General features: G+C 37.0%; 1 protein-coding gene across 4 annotated transcripts in view; it reads right to left on the bottom strand.

Moving 5' to 3' along the window:
- Window positions 1–423: 423 nt before the first annotated feature.
- The window catches only part of LOC106066376 (uncharacterized), a 38,571-nt gene continuing 22,082 nt past the window's right edge, over window positions 424–16,912 (bottom strand). For all 4 annotated transcript variants that reach the window (XM_056005222.1, XM_056005223.1, XM_056005224.1 and 1 more), the window contains 10 exons: window positions 15,836–15,978; window positions 14,415–14,532; window positions 13,219–13,378; window positions 11,674–11,861; window positions 10,556–10,684; window positions 10,068–10,197; window positions 9,051–9,148; window positions 7,769–7,859; window positions 3,546–3,642; window positions 424–2,597 (listed from right to left, as the gene is read on the bottom strand). In XM_056005222.1, the coding sequence (XP_055861197.1) occupies window positions 2,438–2,597; window positions 3,546–3,642; window positions 7,769–7,859; window positions 9,051–9,148; window positions 10,068–10,197; window positions 10,556–10,684; window positions 11,674–11,861; window positions 13,219–13,378; window positions 14,415–14,532; window positions 15,836–15,978 (1,314 nt within the window). In that variant the 3' untranslated portion in view covers window positions 424–2,437. The remainder of the gene's footprint in view (window positions 2,598–3,545; window positions 3,643–7,768; window positions 7,860–9,050; window positions 9,149–10,067; window positions 10,198–10,555; window positions 10,685–11,673; window positions 11,862–13,218; window positions 13,379–14,414; window positions 14,533–15,835; window positions 15,979–16,912) is intronic.

Genomic DNA, 16,912 nt, shown 5'->3' on the forward strand with positions numbered 1-16,912 from the left:
CCCAACCCTAATGGGAAACATAACTAATAAGTGTTTTTTTTTACATATGAAATAAGTTTGAACACAAACAAAACATAGATATGTATCATTCATTTTAAAAACATTATAAAATGAGTATATGTAATTTGTTTAAAACATTTAGCCCATTTAACAAAACATCCTGCTTTGACAGCCAAAGATGCGTATCTGGGCAAAAATTCACCAGTCAGAAAATGGCTTTGTCTGCATTAAAAATGGCAAAATATGTAGGTCTCAGCTGGGTCTACATAGCTTGATCTACAAAAAACACTGCCCTCTTTCTTATCTTGAGACTTTGAGATATTCTTAAAGTTAATAAATTTATTAGGTCAGATATTAAATGAAAACAAAAAAAAAAAAAACAACAACAACACAATACTGTATATACAAAAAGAAAAAAAAACAAATTTTTTGAAAGCTTTTAATGTAATCTAACATTATTTACATATTTAAAAAAAAAAATGTGTGACTAAAACAATGTTTATATTTGTAATATAATCTTATTTTAAAATTTGTTTCTAGTTCTAAAAGATAAAGAAAAAAACAAACAAAAAAAACTGGGTATTCTTTGAGATCAGTATCTGGGGTTAGCTCTAACCATTAGGCTTAGGGATAAATATTGTATTAGGGATAGCATTCTATTAGATGAGTAAGGGTTAAAAATAATAACAATAGACTTTGACAGTGAAGGGCCAGTATCATTGTCATTGGATAAAGGCTAGGCTAAGAGGTAGCATGAAGGATAAATGTATATATAGGTTGGTTGCAGGAACAGTATTGGACTAAGTCTATTACTTAGGGAGATTGCAATTATGATTTACCATAAAGATAATAAATATAATATAATTAAAATAAAGTATATTTACATATAGGCTCTATATAAAACAATGATTTCATTGATGATGAAAATTTTTCTGAATTACTTGGCACACTGTAAGTCAATCACATACAAACAATGCTTGCATAAAATAAATCTACCAGATAGATCTATACTACTTGCAACAGAAGCTTGAAACAAAAACATGCGAAATGAAAATAAATGTCACACGAGTTGGTAAAATATAATAAATAACACAGCCGCAAGTTCATCTGTCTGACGTAGCAGATTTGTGTGATGTGGTTTTCAAAGGATTTTGATAAAAAATCACACATTAAAGAGAGAACAACAGATTTGTGAGATCTTTTCAAAAAGACATTTTTTTTTTTTTTGTTTTCATTGCTGAAGATGTTTCTGTTTAGTTTGTTATATTGCTTAAAACATTGCCTGGTCTCAACATTTAGTGATTGACACCTTAAATGGAATCATATATCAATGATAAAATCAACAAAATAACATGCTTGAAACACAGCAGGCTGAATTTTCTTTCTTGTTCTGTGTCAAACATTTTCTATTTTTTACATTTTACAGTTTCCATATACTCAGAAACCTTGACATTTGAAACAGGGAATATATTAAAAGTTCCAATGATTTCAATTTTTCCTCAAGTTGTTGCTCAGGAATTGGCTTTTTGTTATAAAGTTAGTTTTATCAAAGTTAGGTAACTCAAACAAACATTCTCTAAGTCAAACTATTTTTACTGCCTCAATAGCAGTAACAGAACTTATTTGCACCTAATCTCATGGTAATTGTTCACAGTTCAGGATATTCATTATGAAAGAGAGGCTGCATATTAAAACCAATACAATTTCTAGAGTCTGCAGACAGGGTTAAAGGTTATATGTTTGGCATTAAAAGGGGGGAGCATTTTATTATCACTTTGAAAAATATTATTTTTTTTTATAGCATCAAGAATTACCACTCTACCCACAAATATTTCTTAGATGTAGCAGTTTGGACATAGGATGCAAGGTCACCGACTCCAACAAAGACTTTTTTTTCCAAAAATTCTTCCTTTATATTCTTTTGATTGGACAGAACTGTTCAATTAAAACTAACATGAAGTTTTAAAAATTACCTCCCTTCAATGGTCATAATGACGGGGAAAGTTTAGGAAAAATGAAAAAACTTACACAGGTTGGACAATGGAAACAACAGACAAGACTAAGAGCAGTTGTTTGCAACATGCTTTGAACAGGGTTAGATCACAGGTTATTGAGCTGGTTCTGTTAGTTCAATATCATTAAGTTTGACTGCAGAGGCTTTAAATAGAAACTCAGTTTGCATTTAGATTTTGGTTTGATTAAAACATCAGGGTCAGACAGCCTTGTGTCCCACTTAATTCAGGAGTCTGCCCTGTTGATATGAATAGATTTTTTCAATTGCTAAAGGCCTCATGTTGCATTGTTAAAAATGGATAAGAATCTATCTACATATGTCATCACTGACCCACATACGTTGAGACTTTCACACTTATACATAGATCAGTGAGACAGATTAAGTTTGCTGTTGTAAAAAAAAAAGCCAAATCTAAAAATGACATCAGTGATGTAAGAATGACTGATGGGGCTGTAGTCGGTAAAGATTAGGCTGCGGTGGTTTAGGAAACAAGTCACTGACAAACGACTCAGTTAGCGGCTGCTGCATGTTGTGCAGTTTGTATACAAGCTCCAAGACAAGGGCAGACCATCCTGTCTGATGACTGAAAAAAAAAAATGACAATCAAATATTGATAAAACTGTATGGCGATGAGGAAATAAAATATTTATATTTATATTTTTATTTTTAGCCTGATTGAAAGGTAATGGGACCATTTTTACGAGACGATGATTTAGGATTTTGAATTCTAGAAAAAACTAGAGAGGAAGGTGGGGGGATAACTACCTATCATCAGTTTGGGGGCAAGTAAATGAAGCGGACCTATTAGCTGGTTACCACACCCTGATAAACATCTACCAGATATACAGGTGAAATTTATAATATTAAAAATTTACATCAACTGCCCCAAGACTTAAAAGTTACCAAACAGAGCTACACCTTCTTAGCTGAAAAATAATTTTCCGCAGTGATCTGCATGGAGCAGTTTGTGTGTGCACAACATAATTTCTTTCATTTCAAAAGGCTTACATTTGATTGGGTAGATTAAAACTGAAATACAGCCAATCATGTCCATTGGACCCCATCGGGATGCGATTGCTTAGGTCCTAATAACCAGCTGGCCTGATTAAGTGTATGCAAATGTATAAAAGGATTCATTTTGATACCTTGGAATTAGTCTGAATAAGCAGCTGCTTATAAGTAAAAAAAGAGGCCCGGTGGCTGAGTGGTAAATACCTCGCACCTGAACTGACGGTCCCAGGTTTGAATCTTGGTGAAGACTTGGATTTTTAATTTTTGGATCTTTAGGGCGCTTCTGACTCCACCCAGCTCTAATAGGTACCTAACATTAGTTTGGGAAAAGTAAAAGTTGGTTGGTATGCTGTCACATGACACCCTCGTTAACAGGGTCCAAATAAAAAGATGAACCTTACATCATCAGCCCCATAGATGGCAAGGTCTGAAAGGGAAACTTTACTTTCTTTTTACTTTATGTAAAAAAAAAAAGGGATAACAAAAAAAAAGTTTAGATACAAAAAATAAAAACAGAAACCTGGCGCCACATCCACGTCCACTTTCAGCATGAAAGTATTCATAGAAAAGTACCAGAGGTTTCCAGTCAGGGTCAAGCACATACTTCTCAACTTCACCTGAAACAAAAAACTTTAAATTCAACGATGTCGTTAGATAATTATGATGTTGTTAGATAATTACGACAGTAACAAAATGTTCCATATGAAGCTGTTCAGATGATGTTCCAGCCTCTTAGAAACTGGGAGACCTAAGCAAGCATAAAGGTCAGTAGAACAAGAATAAAAGATAGACTCAACTGAGGAAAATTTTGTCTAACGGCAAAGTAATGTGGGAAGCGTGGTCGAGAGGTCAAGTGCGCTTGAACTTGGCTTGGCTACCTAGAAGGGGGCTCAAGGTTCGACACATGACTCGGGCAGAGTTGTGTTTACTGAGCGCCTAAAGGCAGCACGGAAAACCAACTCCTAGATACCCCCTCCCCCCCACTGGACCAAAAGCACTCTGAGCATGCTATAAGCATGAAAGTAGCGCTATATAAAAGCTATAATAATAATAAAAAAAAAAGTACTGTTGTGGCCCAATGCCACAGAAGCAATGCTCCACTGTAAGTCAAGTAAGCCAAGTCTTATTGTAATAAGAAATAAAGGAACACTGAAGAGTAACCTAAAACAAGGCTTTATTAAACTAGAATGACACATGAACTGACGAAAGAGACTTGGACTGTAGCACACTAAATCAATGTTGTGAACACATTCTCACGACGTTACACAAACATAAACAAATAGCAACTATTTCACCACATTCACCCCGCCTAGAATTAAAATAGCAAGTATAGTAATATAGTAGGCCAATAGCATAAATAAAAGAGAATGCCAGTGCCTGTAATACAATAGATCAATAAATAGTGTCGAAATATTAATTTCTCTTGTAAACAATAGTGAATGGTGATGCAAAGAAACCTAAAAACCAGTATCTGTTGTATGACTTATAAACAATTACTAGTTTCTGTTTTAAATATTAACAAATAGTGTAGTAAGTAGTCAGTAGCAAGAGATAAACAATGCCAGTTTATGTTGAACATATGTAGTGCAATAAAGGAACAACTCTAGACTCTATAGTTCGGTCTGGTTCTTCTCTCTCTCAAGTTGTAACGGGGTTGACTATCGTGTTCTACAGTTTGGGAGTCACTAGTGAGTTCCTGAGCGTCAAGTGGGGTATTTTCAAGAGGAAGCGCTCGGAGGTCCTCAGAGCCTACCAGGGGTTCTTTTCTTTCTTGTATCACCGTAGGGGTGTTGACTGGTACTTCCGTGTTTTGAGTTTCTGGAGGATATTCATTATCCTCACCCTGAGGGAAGAACGAAGGTTCACTTGTTGTTGTGGATGGGGAGGGGGTGGGAGCCAAGCGTCTTAGAGAGACCGTCTCCTCTTTACCGCTGGGCAACCGTACGACAGCATATTGGGGGTTGCACATCAGCAATTCGACTTCCTCCGTGAGAGGATCATACTTTGAAGATCGGTTCTCTCTTCTCAGCAACACTCTACCTGGGCTAGATAGCCAAGTGGGGATAGATATCCCGAAGGAGGATTTCCGGTTGAACCGGAAAACTCTCTCATGTGGAGTTTCGTTTGTTGCCGTAGATAGTAATGATCTAATCGAGTATAGGGCCTGGTTCAAGACAAGCTCCCATCTCGAGATCGGGAGATCGAGGTCTTTCAGTGCTAAAGTAACAGCGTTCCATAGAGTTTTGTTTAGTCGTTCAATTTGTCCGTTGCCTGAAGGATTAAAGGCGGTTGTTCTACTTGTAGCTATTCCCCTCTCGTGCAGAAAGGATTGCACCTCCCTCGACATAAAGGACGTACCTCTGTCAGAATGGACGTACTCTGGCATCCCAACAAAGGAAAACAGCTGATTTAAACACTTTATGACAGTGGATGAAGACATATCGGGACATGGGTAGGCAAATGGGAAGCGTGAGTACTCATCCACCATTGTTAATAAGTATTTATTGTGAGTAGCAGATGGGAGTGGCCCCTTAAAATCAATGCTTACTCTCTGAAATGGTTGGGTAGCTTTGATGAGGGTGCCTGAAAACTGTTTGAAGAATCTAGGCTTCAGTTCAGCGCAAGTTTTACATTGGTTTACCACTTTGCGGACGTCCTCGCAGGAAAAAGGTAAGTTCTTAGTCCGAACGAAATGGAGGAGTCTCGTGACCCCTGGGTGACAGAGGTTGTTGTGTAACAGTTTGAGGTCTTCTCCAGTCATTGCTGACGCAAAGTGGTTCCTTGAAAAGGTATCCGCCGCAGCGTTTTGTTTCCCGGGTCGATATACGACGTCATATTGGAAACAACTAAGCTCCAGTCGCCATCTTTGAATCTTTTCGTTTTTGATCTTGCCCTTGTTCTGCTGGTCAAACATAAAAGACACTGAGCGTTGATCTGTAACCAATGTGAAGGGTCTACTGATAAGGTAATGTTGCCATTTTCTCAGGGCTTCTACGATAGCGTATGCTTCCTTTTCCACTGCTGAGTGTCTGCGTTCACTATTAGTGAGTGTTCTTGAAAAGAAGGCGACAGGACGGCCGTCTTGATTAAGAGTGGCGGCAATCGCGATGTCAGAGGCATCTGTTTCGACTGTTAGTGGTCGATTGTAGTCTATCGTCGACACAGCAGCGTTTTCAAGTTCATGTTTTAGCTGTTTAAAAGCTTGTTGTACTTGTTCAGGGGGAGGAAAGGCTTTGTTGTTCACCAATAAATGGATCTTGTTGGAGAAATTTGGGATCCATTGAGAATAATAGGACAGTAGTCCAATCACCCGCTTTTGTGATTTCATGTCTTGAGGTGGAGGTAGGTTTCTCAATGCTTGAAATCTTTCGGGGTCTGGTCTTAATTGCCCTTGTGAGATTTCGTAGCCTAGGAGGCATACTTTATTAGTCGCAATAGCACTTTTATCATTGTTGAAGGTGATACCGTACTTTTTAGCGGCATTGAGAAATCTCTGTAGATTCTGGTCGTGGCTAATGGAGTCAAGTCCGCAGATGGTAACGTTATCCACGTAAGCGAACGTGTCCTGTAGCCCTGCCTCCTCAATTATTGCGTTGATCGTCCTTTGAAATGCGGCGACTCCGTTTGTCACTCCAAAAGGAATGCGGCAAAACTGATAAAGCTTTCCGCCAGCCTCGAACGCCGTGTACTGCTTTTCATCATCCCTGATAGGTATCTGGTGGTAAGCGCTTTTGAGGTCAAATGTACTGTACATTGAGTATTTAGATATTTCCTGCACCAGTTCATCCACTTTTGGCACGGGATACGCGTCGAGGTAAGTGAATCGATTGATGGTTTGGCTATAGTCGATAACCATTCTCTTTTTGTGCCTTTCATTCGTTGTTACAATTATCTGGGCTCGCCACGGGGACGTGGAAGGCTCAATAATTTTGTCAGATAGAAGTCTCTTGATTTCAGTTTGAATGAATTTGGAGTCAGGCATAGAATATTTTCTAGATTTAGTGGCTATGGGGTGGCAGTTAGGAGCCAGATTAGCGAAGAGGCGAGGGGCTTCAACTCGTGCAGCTTTCAGCGTACAGACCTGGAGAGTGCTTCGTTTTCCTTCAAATGGGATCATCAGTTTTTCGTGCTGGCTGATGAAATCTAGCCCTAAGATTACATCAGATACTAGTCCATCTAGTAGTGAGAGCTTAACACTTTCATATTGTTCATCTTTGTACTTTATTTTAGCGAAAATATGGCCGTGAGTAGTGCGAGAAAGATGTGTAGAGGCCATGTAGATTCTGTTTCTGGACGTTTCTAATTTCCATTTGTACCTTTTAGCAATTGAAGAAGATATATAGCTTTCACTGCTCCCCGTATCTACGAGAGCCTTCAATGGTACTCCATTGACGAGTATTGAAATAGTAGATTTAGTAAGACCGGACGCTGGTGTCGATGCCCAGGAAGATCCAACGGTTGTAGTCCGAGACGTGTCATCATCTGCTTTCACTATGGCTGAGGTTGTAGATTTGAGTGTCTGTCTGGTCGATTTACAGACTTTCTGGAAATGGCCCCTCTTACCGCACAAGTTGCATGTAGCGTCATCTAGTCATTAATGATAATTAATGACTTAAACTCTAAATCGTTGGTTTTCCTTGCTGATTCAGGCACCCCATTCTATTCTGCAATGGCACAAGGGAAGAAGGAGCACTTGTACTAATTTGTCCTAGCATATGGAATAAGAAATGTGCCACTTCTTACCATGAACTGGTCGAGCTCCAAGAGAATCAGGCAAAAATATCTTCAGCAATCTCCGACACAAATCATGAGTAATTGTGAAAAATGTTGACTTCTAAAAAAATAATTGAAACAAAAAAAAAAAAGATAATAAAATAATAATAATGAAATAGAAATATATTGAAAAAAAAAATTACCATAAAAAAAAAATACTCCTTTTTGAGAACTCCATGGGTGGGGGGGGGGAAGGCAGTCATACATTACCACAAATCCCAAGGATAAATGAATGATAAAGTGATAGTAATCTGTAATTTTTTTTACCATCTGCAGGACAGTTTTGACCTTGTGTTTATGTGTCTGTGTTTGTTGATAGCATGTAGAATTAGTTCACTTGGTAAGAAAGTTCATATTGCTGTGTGTAACCTGAACAGAGTTATTAAAGAGTATGATGTACCCAGCCTCTAGTGTTGGCATTGCTTATTGAGTTCAATGTGTGTTATTAAGCTTATAAGTGTATCGTAATTTAAGCTAACAGACAGCAGTGGATGGTAGCGGGCAGGGTTCAAACTTGGGATCTTGATGATTACTGTCCAAAGTACATACTACATGGCCATCATGGAAAAATGTAGTGAACTTAACAGAAATATAGCTAATGGATATATGACAAATGTACTGACATATGACAAGTGTACTTACACAAAACAAATGTACTGACATATGACAAGTGTACTTACACAATACAAATGTACTGACATATGACAAGTGTACTTACACAATACAAATGTACTGACATATGACAAGTGTACTTACACAATACAAATGTACTGACATATGACAAGTGTACTTACACAATACAAATGCACTGACATATGACAAGTGTACTTACACAATACAAATGTACTGACATATGACAAGTGTACTTACACAATACAAATGTACTGACATATGACAAGTGTACTTACACAATACAAATGCACTGACATATGACAAGTGTACTTACACAATACAAATGTACTGACATATGACAAGTGTACTTACACAATACAAATGCACTGACATATGACAAGTGTACTTACACAATACAAATGCATTGACATATGACAAGTGTACTTACACAATACAAATGCACTGACATATGACAAGTGTACTTACACAATACAAATGTATTGACATATGCCAAATTGTATTGATTGATTTGTCATGAAAAATGTTCTGATATAGGACAAATGTACTGACACATGACAAATATGCTGACCTATGAGAAATGTACTGACAAGGTGAAATGACAATGGAGTGATGTACTTACTGTACTGGATCCAGTTGGATAATGTATGCTGAGTGGAACAGTAAACACTTTGTCAAGATCGGCATATTTCTCCAAACACTCAATCAGCATGTAGTTCACTAGCGGGAGAAAACAAAACAACAACAGAAGAAATGAACTTTTGAATTTTAGCATTTTTCTGAAACATCATACTGAACCCAATATGTTTTAGAAGAGATTATGGTGATTATGAATATTCTATCAAAATTTCCAAATTTACTATTAAACTGGATCCCAACTAAGAAATAAAAAAAAAAAGAAAGACTAGCATCTTTGTCAAAAGAAAAAGATGCAAAAAAAAAGTACATGTAAGCAAAAAGTAAGTAAAGTTCCTCTTTCAAACCTTGTGGTCTATAGGGCAGATGATGTAAAGGCCATCTGTTTCTGTGGCCTATGGTTAATGAGGGTGTCATGTGGCCAGCACAATAACCAATGGCCTTTACTTTTCTCCAAACAATGTCAGGTACCCATTAGAGCTGGGTGGACTCAGAGGCGCCTGAGGATCTTGAAATTAAAAATCCAAGTCTTCACCAGGATTCAAACTCCGGACCTCGGTTCGGAAGCCAAGCGCTTTACCACTCAGCCATGTAAGAGCCTATAGGAAATACCTAGCCTATGGGGCTGTACTCTGTTTAAAAGGATGGGTTATCATTTCAATGTTTGGACAATGTATTTAGACCACTTCACCAGTACACAACTAAGATAAGGTAAGATAAAATTTTTCATTGGTTCAAACAAAAGGATATTCAGCACTGAATACACATATTATTTAGTAAAACAAAAATTCACCCTCAAACTGCTTTGAGTATTACAAAAAGCAAAAAAAAAGGTGAAAGATAGAAATCCCATCAGGAGTTGTTTTCCCTGGTATCTGCTTTGACTGAGTTGCTGCCCCTGCTTGTTCCCAAGTCTGCTATCCTGTAGGAGACTAGGACATAATCATTTCCTTCAATTCTTTAAGAATATTTAAACATAGATTTTTTTCATTGGTTAACTTACTAGGCAGCCAGATTGGCCCTCTCCAGTTGCTGTTGCCACCAAACATGTCTGAATTGGATTCTCCTGGCAAGTAAGTGACAGTCACTGGTACCTCAGCAATGTCAAAAATTAAAGGATTATCTTGATAAGCCTGAAACATATGAAGGATACTAGCCAGATTTCTTTTTTTTTTTTTTTCAGCAAATATAACTAAAAAGAAAATGGTTAAACAATCATTAAATAATATGATTTTTAAGTAAAAAAAAAAGCAAAATAATTTAAAAAGCTTTAATTCCCACTAAGTCCACATCTTTATCATTTCATAAGCAGTTAATATAAATAAATGGGCCCCATATCATGTTGTATGCGCTCTGGGCTGTCATAATGATGGTCCCAGGTTTGAACTCTAGTAATAATAATTTTAATAATAGGGAAGATAAAGCTAATCACTTTTTACCTTAGATAAAGACCGAAATCCATAAGGGGAGATAAAGCACATCACTTCTTACCTTAGATAATGACCTAATTCCATAAGGGGAGAGAAACTCATCATCAGAGAAAACAGTTTTCAGTATCATCTTCAGCTTGGTGTACGAGACCAAGGTCAGGAAGAACTCATTCTCACCCAGTTTGCAAACCTGTCGACAAAACACAGAATGACATCACACTTGGGAGAAAAGAGCATTAACATAGTCTGTGTACACTACAAGTCCAGAATTAGACCTTAGGTAGAGCGCAAGTCTTTAACCCAAAGTCTCTAACTCATAGGCTCATTTGTTTTGGAAGAAGTTACTTTGGGGTCTATGCAGTTATAGTAGAAATGAGTTTATATCTTAACACATGGGCTTTCATAAGAAAAAAAAAACATTTTAAAAAAGTAGTAAGACATTTATAAAAACAAAAGACGAAGGATTCTTTAGTATATGCAGCTAAATGACAAATAACTAAATGGAAAATCTCTCGTAAAATAAAAAAACTTCGATAGTTTACAACTGGTATATAAATCATTATTAAAAATAAATGACAATCCAGATAAGAACACAGAAATCTAGTGTGAGTGTGTAAAAAGTCAATTAGGATATAGGTTGAAATGATAAAATTTTGCTTATCTATTTTTTTTTTTAAATATTTTTTTTATTCCTCCTTTGAAGGGGGGGGGGGGAGGTGGCCAAGTGGTTAAGCGATTGTCTTTCGAACATGGGGTCCTGGGTTTGAATCTTGGTGAGGACTGGGATTTCAGGATTTTTAGGGGGCCTCTGAGTCAACCCAAGTCTAATGGGTAGCTGACTTTAGTTGGAGAAAGTTGTGCTGGCCACATGAAGCCCTGAAAGATAACAGTCGGCCAAAGAAACAGATGACATTAACATTATCTGCCCAACAGATCACAAGGTCTGAAAGGGAAACCTTAGAATTAAATGGTATGAAATGACTCTGGTAATTATAGTTATGTCATTGAATGTAAGACTACAAAAGTACTATCTACACCCCCATATCTATAGAAAAAAAAATCAAATATTTGGTGAAATTTAAAGCGATTCAAATGTGGCTTTACTGTTTAAATATCTAGTTTAAGAATCAGTTTTGTATGTGTTAGTGACATTCAAATACACAAAAAGTACAAACTAACAAAGGGAGAGAATCCTTTGTCACATTTAAGAAGAAACATCTTGACCAAGGGACAAAACTTGAGATCAATGGAGCAGCAAGCAAACAATGGGATGATCCCTGTCCAAGACCGCAGGCGTATGGGAGTGCTGTGCGGCTCCTGGAAGTAAGCCACGTCATAGAAGAACTTATCTTCCTCGTCCCACAGACCTGTTCAGACAAAATGGTTGATTTAAAAGTTTATTTGCGCTTGTCACAGCGGTGAAATCATTATTGAATTTATTTCACACACAACAAACAACCACCAATCACAATTAAACAAACCTCCAACTATTTACTCACAACCAATCACAAACTAAAACAATCAGACTAAAACACCATTTGTAAAATCAATAAATTTAGAGACACTTCAGGACAAGAGACTAAAAAGTAAAGTAAAGTAGCACTAATACATAAAACACTGAACCATAACTTACAAATACAAACACACAACCTAACAAAATACCCCGAAAGACAAAAGTAAAGGCACCTTATTCCATAATGTTGTAACTGTATTGGCGAAGCGATAGAGTTAATTTTGTTTGTGACCAACTGACAAACATAATGCAAGCAATTTCATGTGCCGCATGGTAGTCAACTGTGTCAAGGGACAGTACTAGTACACCCAAATATGTGATCGAAAGCCTTTGTGGACCAGAGACAGAGTGTGTAAGACAGTTCAGTACAGGACAGCAAGAGACTGGGACTGTTAGTATACCAGGAAGTCATTCTGGGGTGGAGTGAGTCCTCAAAGTAGTACGAGTCCAGGGTGAAATAGAGAGAGTAGAGTTTAGTACAGTGATCTACAGTTTAACATTTGTAGTAAGTTTATTGTGTTGTTAATTGTGTCATATTGGCTGTTAATTATTTATTTACTCATAAAGTACCACATTATTTTGGAATTCTTATTGACTAGTTTTTGAGTTGGATGTGTTGAGCAGTGTTTGCCAAAGGCCTGATTAGGAGAGAGAATCGTAACAATATGTTAGTACAAAATCACTCAAATGCTCCTTCTTCCATAGTGCCATTAGAGCATGAAATGGGTTTTCTGACAATGACGAAGCAAAATTTAATTTCTAATTAATTAACATGCCAAACTAGTATAACACATGTTTAAGAAGTAATTATATTCTTTTGTGAAGCGTGGGAAGCGTGCTCGAGAGGCTAAGTGCGCTCGAACTTGGCTTGGCTTGGCTACCTAGAAGGGGTCTCGAGGTTCGACACTTGACTCGGGCAGAGTTGTGTTTACTGAGCGCCTAAAGGCAGCATGGAAAACCAACTCCTAGATACCCCCTCCCCCCCCCCCCCACCGGTCCACAAATGAGTTTGAACCAAAGCGCTCTGATCATGTTATAAGCATGAAAGTAGCGCTATATAAAAAGCTATAAAAAAAAGTAATGTCTGTAATTGATAAGAAAACTCCTTTTGTTCACTAGCAACCAATTACAATCAAAACTATTGAACTCTAACCCCCTCCTGTTCAAATGTAATCAACCAATCACAACTAAAAAGGCAACTGCATTCAAACCTCCTTCTGTTACGGGGCGGTTGATGCTCTTGGCAATGTGCAGGAAATGTTTAAGGAACTTGATGGCCATGTCTGTGTAGCTACTGTCCTGCTTGCACAGCTCAAGGGCTATCTGTAGCATGGTTAGACTGAATAGTCCCATCCAGCCTGTACAGTCAGCCTGGGAATAACAAAGACTTCAAACATTCAAAGACATTTATTTAGCACTATACAAGAGTCAGGTTTTATTACTGAAACATTGATATTTACACTATGTACATTTTTTAAAACTCGATAAAAAATCAAGCTAATTTTAAATTCTTTAAAGCAAACATTTTAAATTAAATTATATAAAAAAAAACTAAACAAAAATTTGTGTTTTATCCATGAAACAGTATACTATAACACTATAAGTAAGTAACAGATTTGGTGATAGGGCTGGACTCTTTCACCCAAGGTAAATTACAGAGATCAGTGTGGCACCATGGTGCAAATACAATAATGCTCTGCCTATGGCCTTTCTGCAGTAAGAGGAACCAGGCAAGGTATAAGGAGTTTTCATCTCAAAATAAATGATTAAAAACTAGACAAGGTTTAACTCTTTCTCTCCTAACTGATGATACCAGCGTTGATTCTGCCAGAATGTGGTAAATAATTACGGAGAGAAAGAGTTAAGGAGTTGTCACCTCACAGTATAGATGTGATTATCTAGTTGATGGGTGTCTCTCACTCCTGGTCAAAGTCCTTTCCTTAGGTCAAGGGTCGAAATAGCCTTTAGCGTAATTATTTTTGGGCAAAAATCATAACCCAAAATCCTGACAGAAACCAAACCAAGGTTTGACTTTTATGAGTGTACAACAATGGCTACACTTTACTTTGTGCCTCATATTCTGTTTGACTGCCCCAGACTTGCTGATCTCCGTCTCGACAGGTCTGGGAAACCCCAAATTCTCGACCTGTATGGCGACATTTATACACTACGCAAGACTGCAGGGTTTCTGTTCAGGGCTTTTGCAAGAGAGGATTTGAGCCTCTCAAGCCCTCACTCAAATGGAGTTTGATGATGATGATGATGACACTTTACTTTGTCAACACGCTGGTTCTAACTATGAATTCAAATAGATGCTTTTTTCTGTGGTCCAGCAGAAAGCAAATCTGTAGCTTAAAAAACAAAAAAATGAGTGGCCACTAGAATTTTAACAGACTAGAAGACTGACCTGTTTTATGTTGGTCATGCCGTGCGGGAGAGAGGTGCGGTCCACCAAGCTGATGTTATCAAGGCCCATGAAGCCATGACCAAACAAGTGAGTGTTCATGAGGTCCAGCTTGTGCCACCTAAGTGTGTATATATTGTGTTGCAGATAAAAACAGTTTAACAGTTTAAACTGAGTACTTATTGTATCATTACATCTCAGCTAATTTTTCTCTTTTTACTTTGTAATCATTTAAGAAATATTATTAACTTTTTTTCTTGACTTTATATATTTATATCTGTATATATGTGCCACATTGATAACAAAATAAGGTATTTAGGTCAAGGTGCCATTGGCGTCTGGCGATATCAGTTCCAGATCAATCTGAGTCATAGCCAACAATTACATAAAATGTTAAAGAATGCAAGGGAAATAATAAGTTTTGTTTTACTTCTGTCTTTAGCTCAACTGTTTTGATAATCACAAGCTTATAGTGTAAATAGTGAGAGAATTATTAAAGTCAGTTCAGATTAACAAGTCCAGTTTAAAAGTTAAATAGTTAATCTATTATTCACTATGTTTTATTTTACTGTGCCACTGTCATAGTGTTAATTTATTATTGAAATTCATTGATTTTTATAACATGACTACTCCATATGCATTATATTACTGATAAATATCATGCTATTAAAATATTTGACATTATACATCACATTACTGTTCAGAACTTTCATAAGTCAATAATCCTCAGCATACGCTTGGACATTGGGTTACTGGATTTAAATCTCTAAAGTCATTCCTTTCAGAACTCGCAATCTATAGGTCAGATGATGGTAAGGTAATCTTTTTCTATGGTTGACTGTTAATAAGGGTATCATATGGCCAGCACAATGACCAACTTTTCTTTCCCCAACTAAGTAAGAAAAAGTTTCTGTTTCCGACCTTGCAATCTATAGGGCAGAGGATGTTAAGGACATCAGTTTCCTTGGCCAATGGTTAAGGAACAGGGTGTCAAGTGGCCATCACAATGACTTTACTTTCCCAACTCATGACAATACCCATTAGAGTTGGGTGGACCAAGGCTGTCCTAAAAATCCTGAAATTAAAAAAAATTCAATTCTTCATGTTTTGTTTTACATGTTTCGGATGTTCCTTCACAGTTGAAGAAAGATTACTTCGTTGTCCAAACCTCCTGCAGGACAACGGGGGATGGGAGCGGTCTGAGTTTGAACTCGGGACAATAGATAAATCCAAACGACAGTCTAGCGCACAAACCGCACGACCAGACAGCCATCCATTCTTCATAGAGATTCAGTAGCAAAGTCCTTTAGGACTTAGTCACCACACACCCCAAACATAGAACTACAAGTATAGCATTAACCGCACAATTTATCGTACCAATAGTTTACTTTACAATGAACAACAAAATAAAAAATGTCACATACCATTGAAACGTGAATATCAGGCGATTGAAACAAGTTTTTAAGTAGGGAATGTCTTTCTTCCCTTCCATTGTAAACATTTTCCATACAGCCCAGACAATGATGGGTGGGTTAGGATCTCCAAAGTCAAACTCACAACCAGGGATCTATTCAGGAGAGAAACAAAATCATTGTAAATAACCAGGGATCTAATCAAGAGAGAAACAGAAACATTGTACACAACCAGAGAGAAACAAAATCATGGTATAAGGAAGAAAAAAAAAGCCCTTTAAAATGTAGAAATAAAAACTAACGATTAATATTAATAATTGCTTCAAATCTTGAGACTCCGAGACTCACAGCTTCCGTCATGAGGAGCGATCGAGAGCTAGTGCTTCCTAGCTGTGAATGTTGATATCGCATTCCTTGAAGGAGCTCTTGAGAGTGCTGAGAGCGCTTTCCTGCACACAGCTCCCCATACAGAAGTCGTTTGGGAAGGCATTTGTCTGGCTTGCGGACAAAATGTCCCGCCCATCGAATTTGGGACCTTTTTACTGTCGCATTGATACTGATCAAACCTTTACATTATATTTGTCATTGACAAATATTTTAAAATGAAAAAAAAAAAGCCAGTATTGGGATAAAAACCACTATAATAGCATTATTAGCATGATGCTGACAAATCTGCTAACTGGTCATATTTCCAATGGTCAAACACAAAATATATAGATCTAAATAATATCAAAATGAATTGAAAAAAATGGCCAACAATTTTCTACTTCTATCTATATAAATATAACATGACAAAGCTAATATGATGATCGAAACCATGACATGAGCGTTATAAGCATGACACTGTGACATCACAGTTAACTGGGCATACTACAAAAGGTCAAAACATAAATACATAGAACTACATAATGCCTACATGAATTGAACAAATTTTTTATGAGTTTTACATTTTTTTTACTGCTTAAAATAGTTGACAAACATCTCTCAAAGAATCATTGACAACTACAAGTTTGACATTTTGATAAAACAATGTTTACAACTAAGGGCTCAATTTAGTATATAAATAACCAGAAGAGCTAAGAGCTGTTA

Source organism: Biomphalaria glabrata, chromosome 12 (assembly GCF_947242115.1).
Source record: "Biomphalaria glabrata chromosome 12, xgBioGlab47.1, whole genome shotgun sequence".
NCBI lineage: Eukaryota > Metazoa > Mollusca > Gastropoda > Planorbidae > Biomphalaria > Biomphalaria glabrata.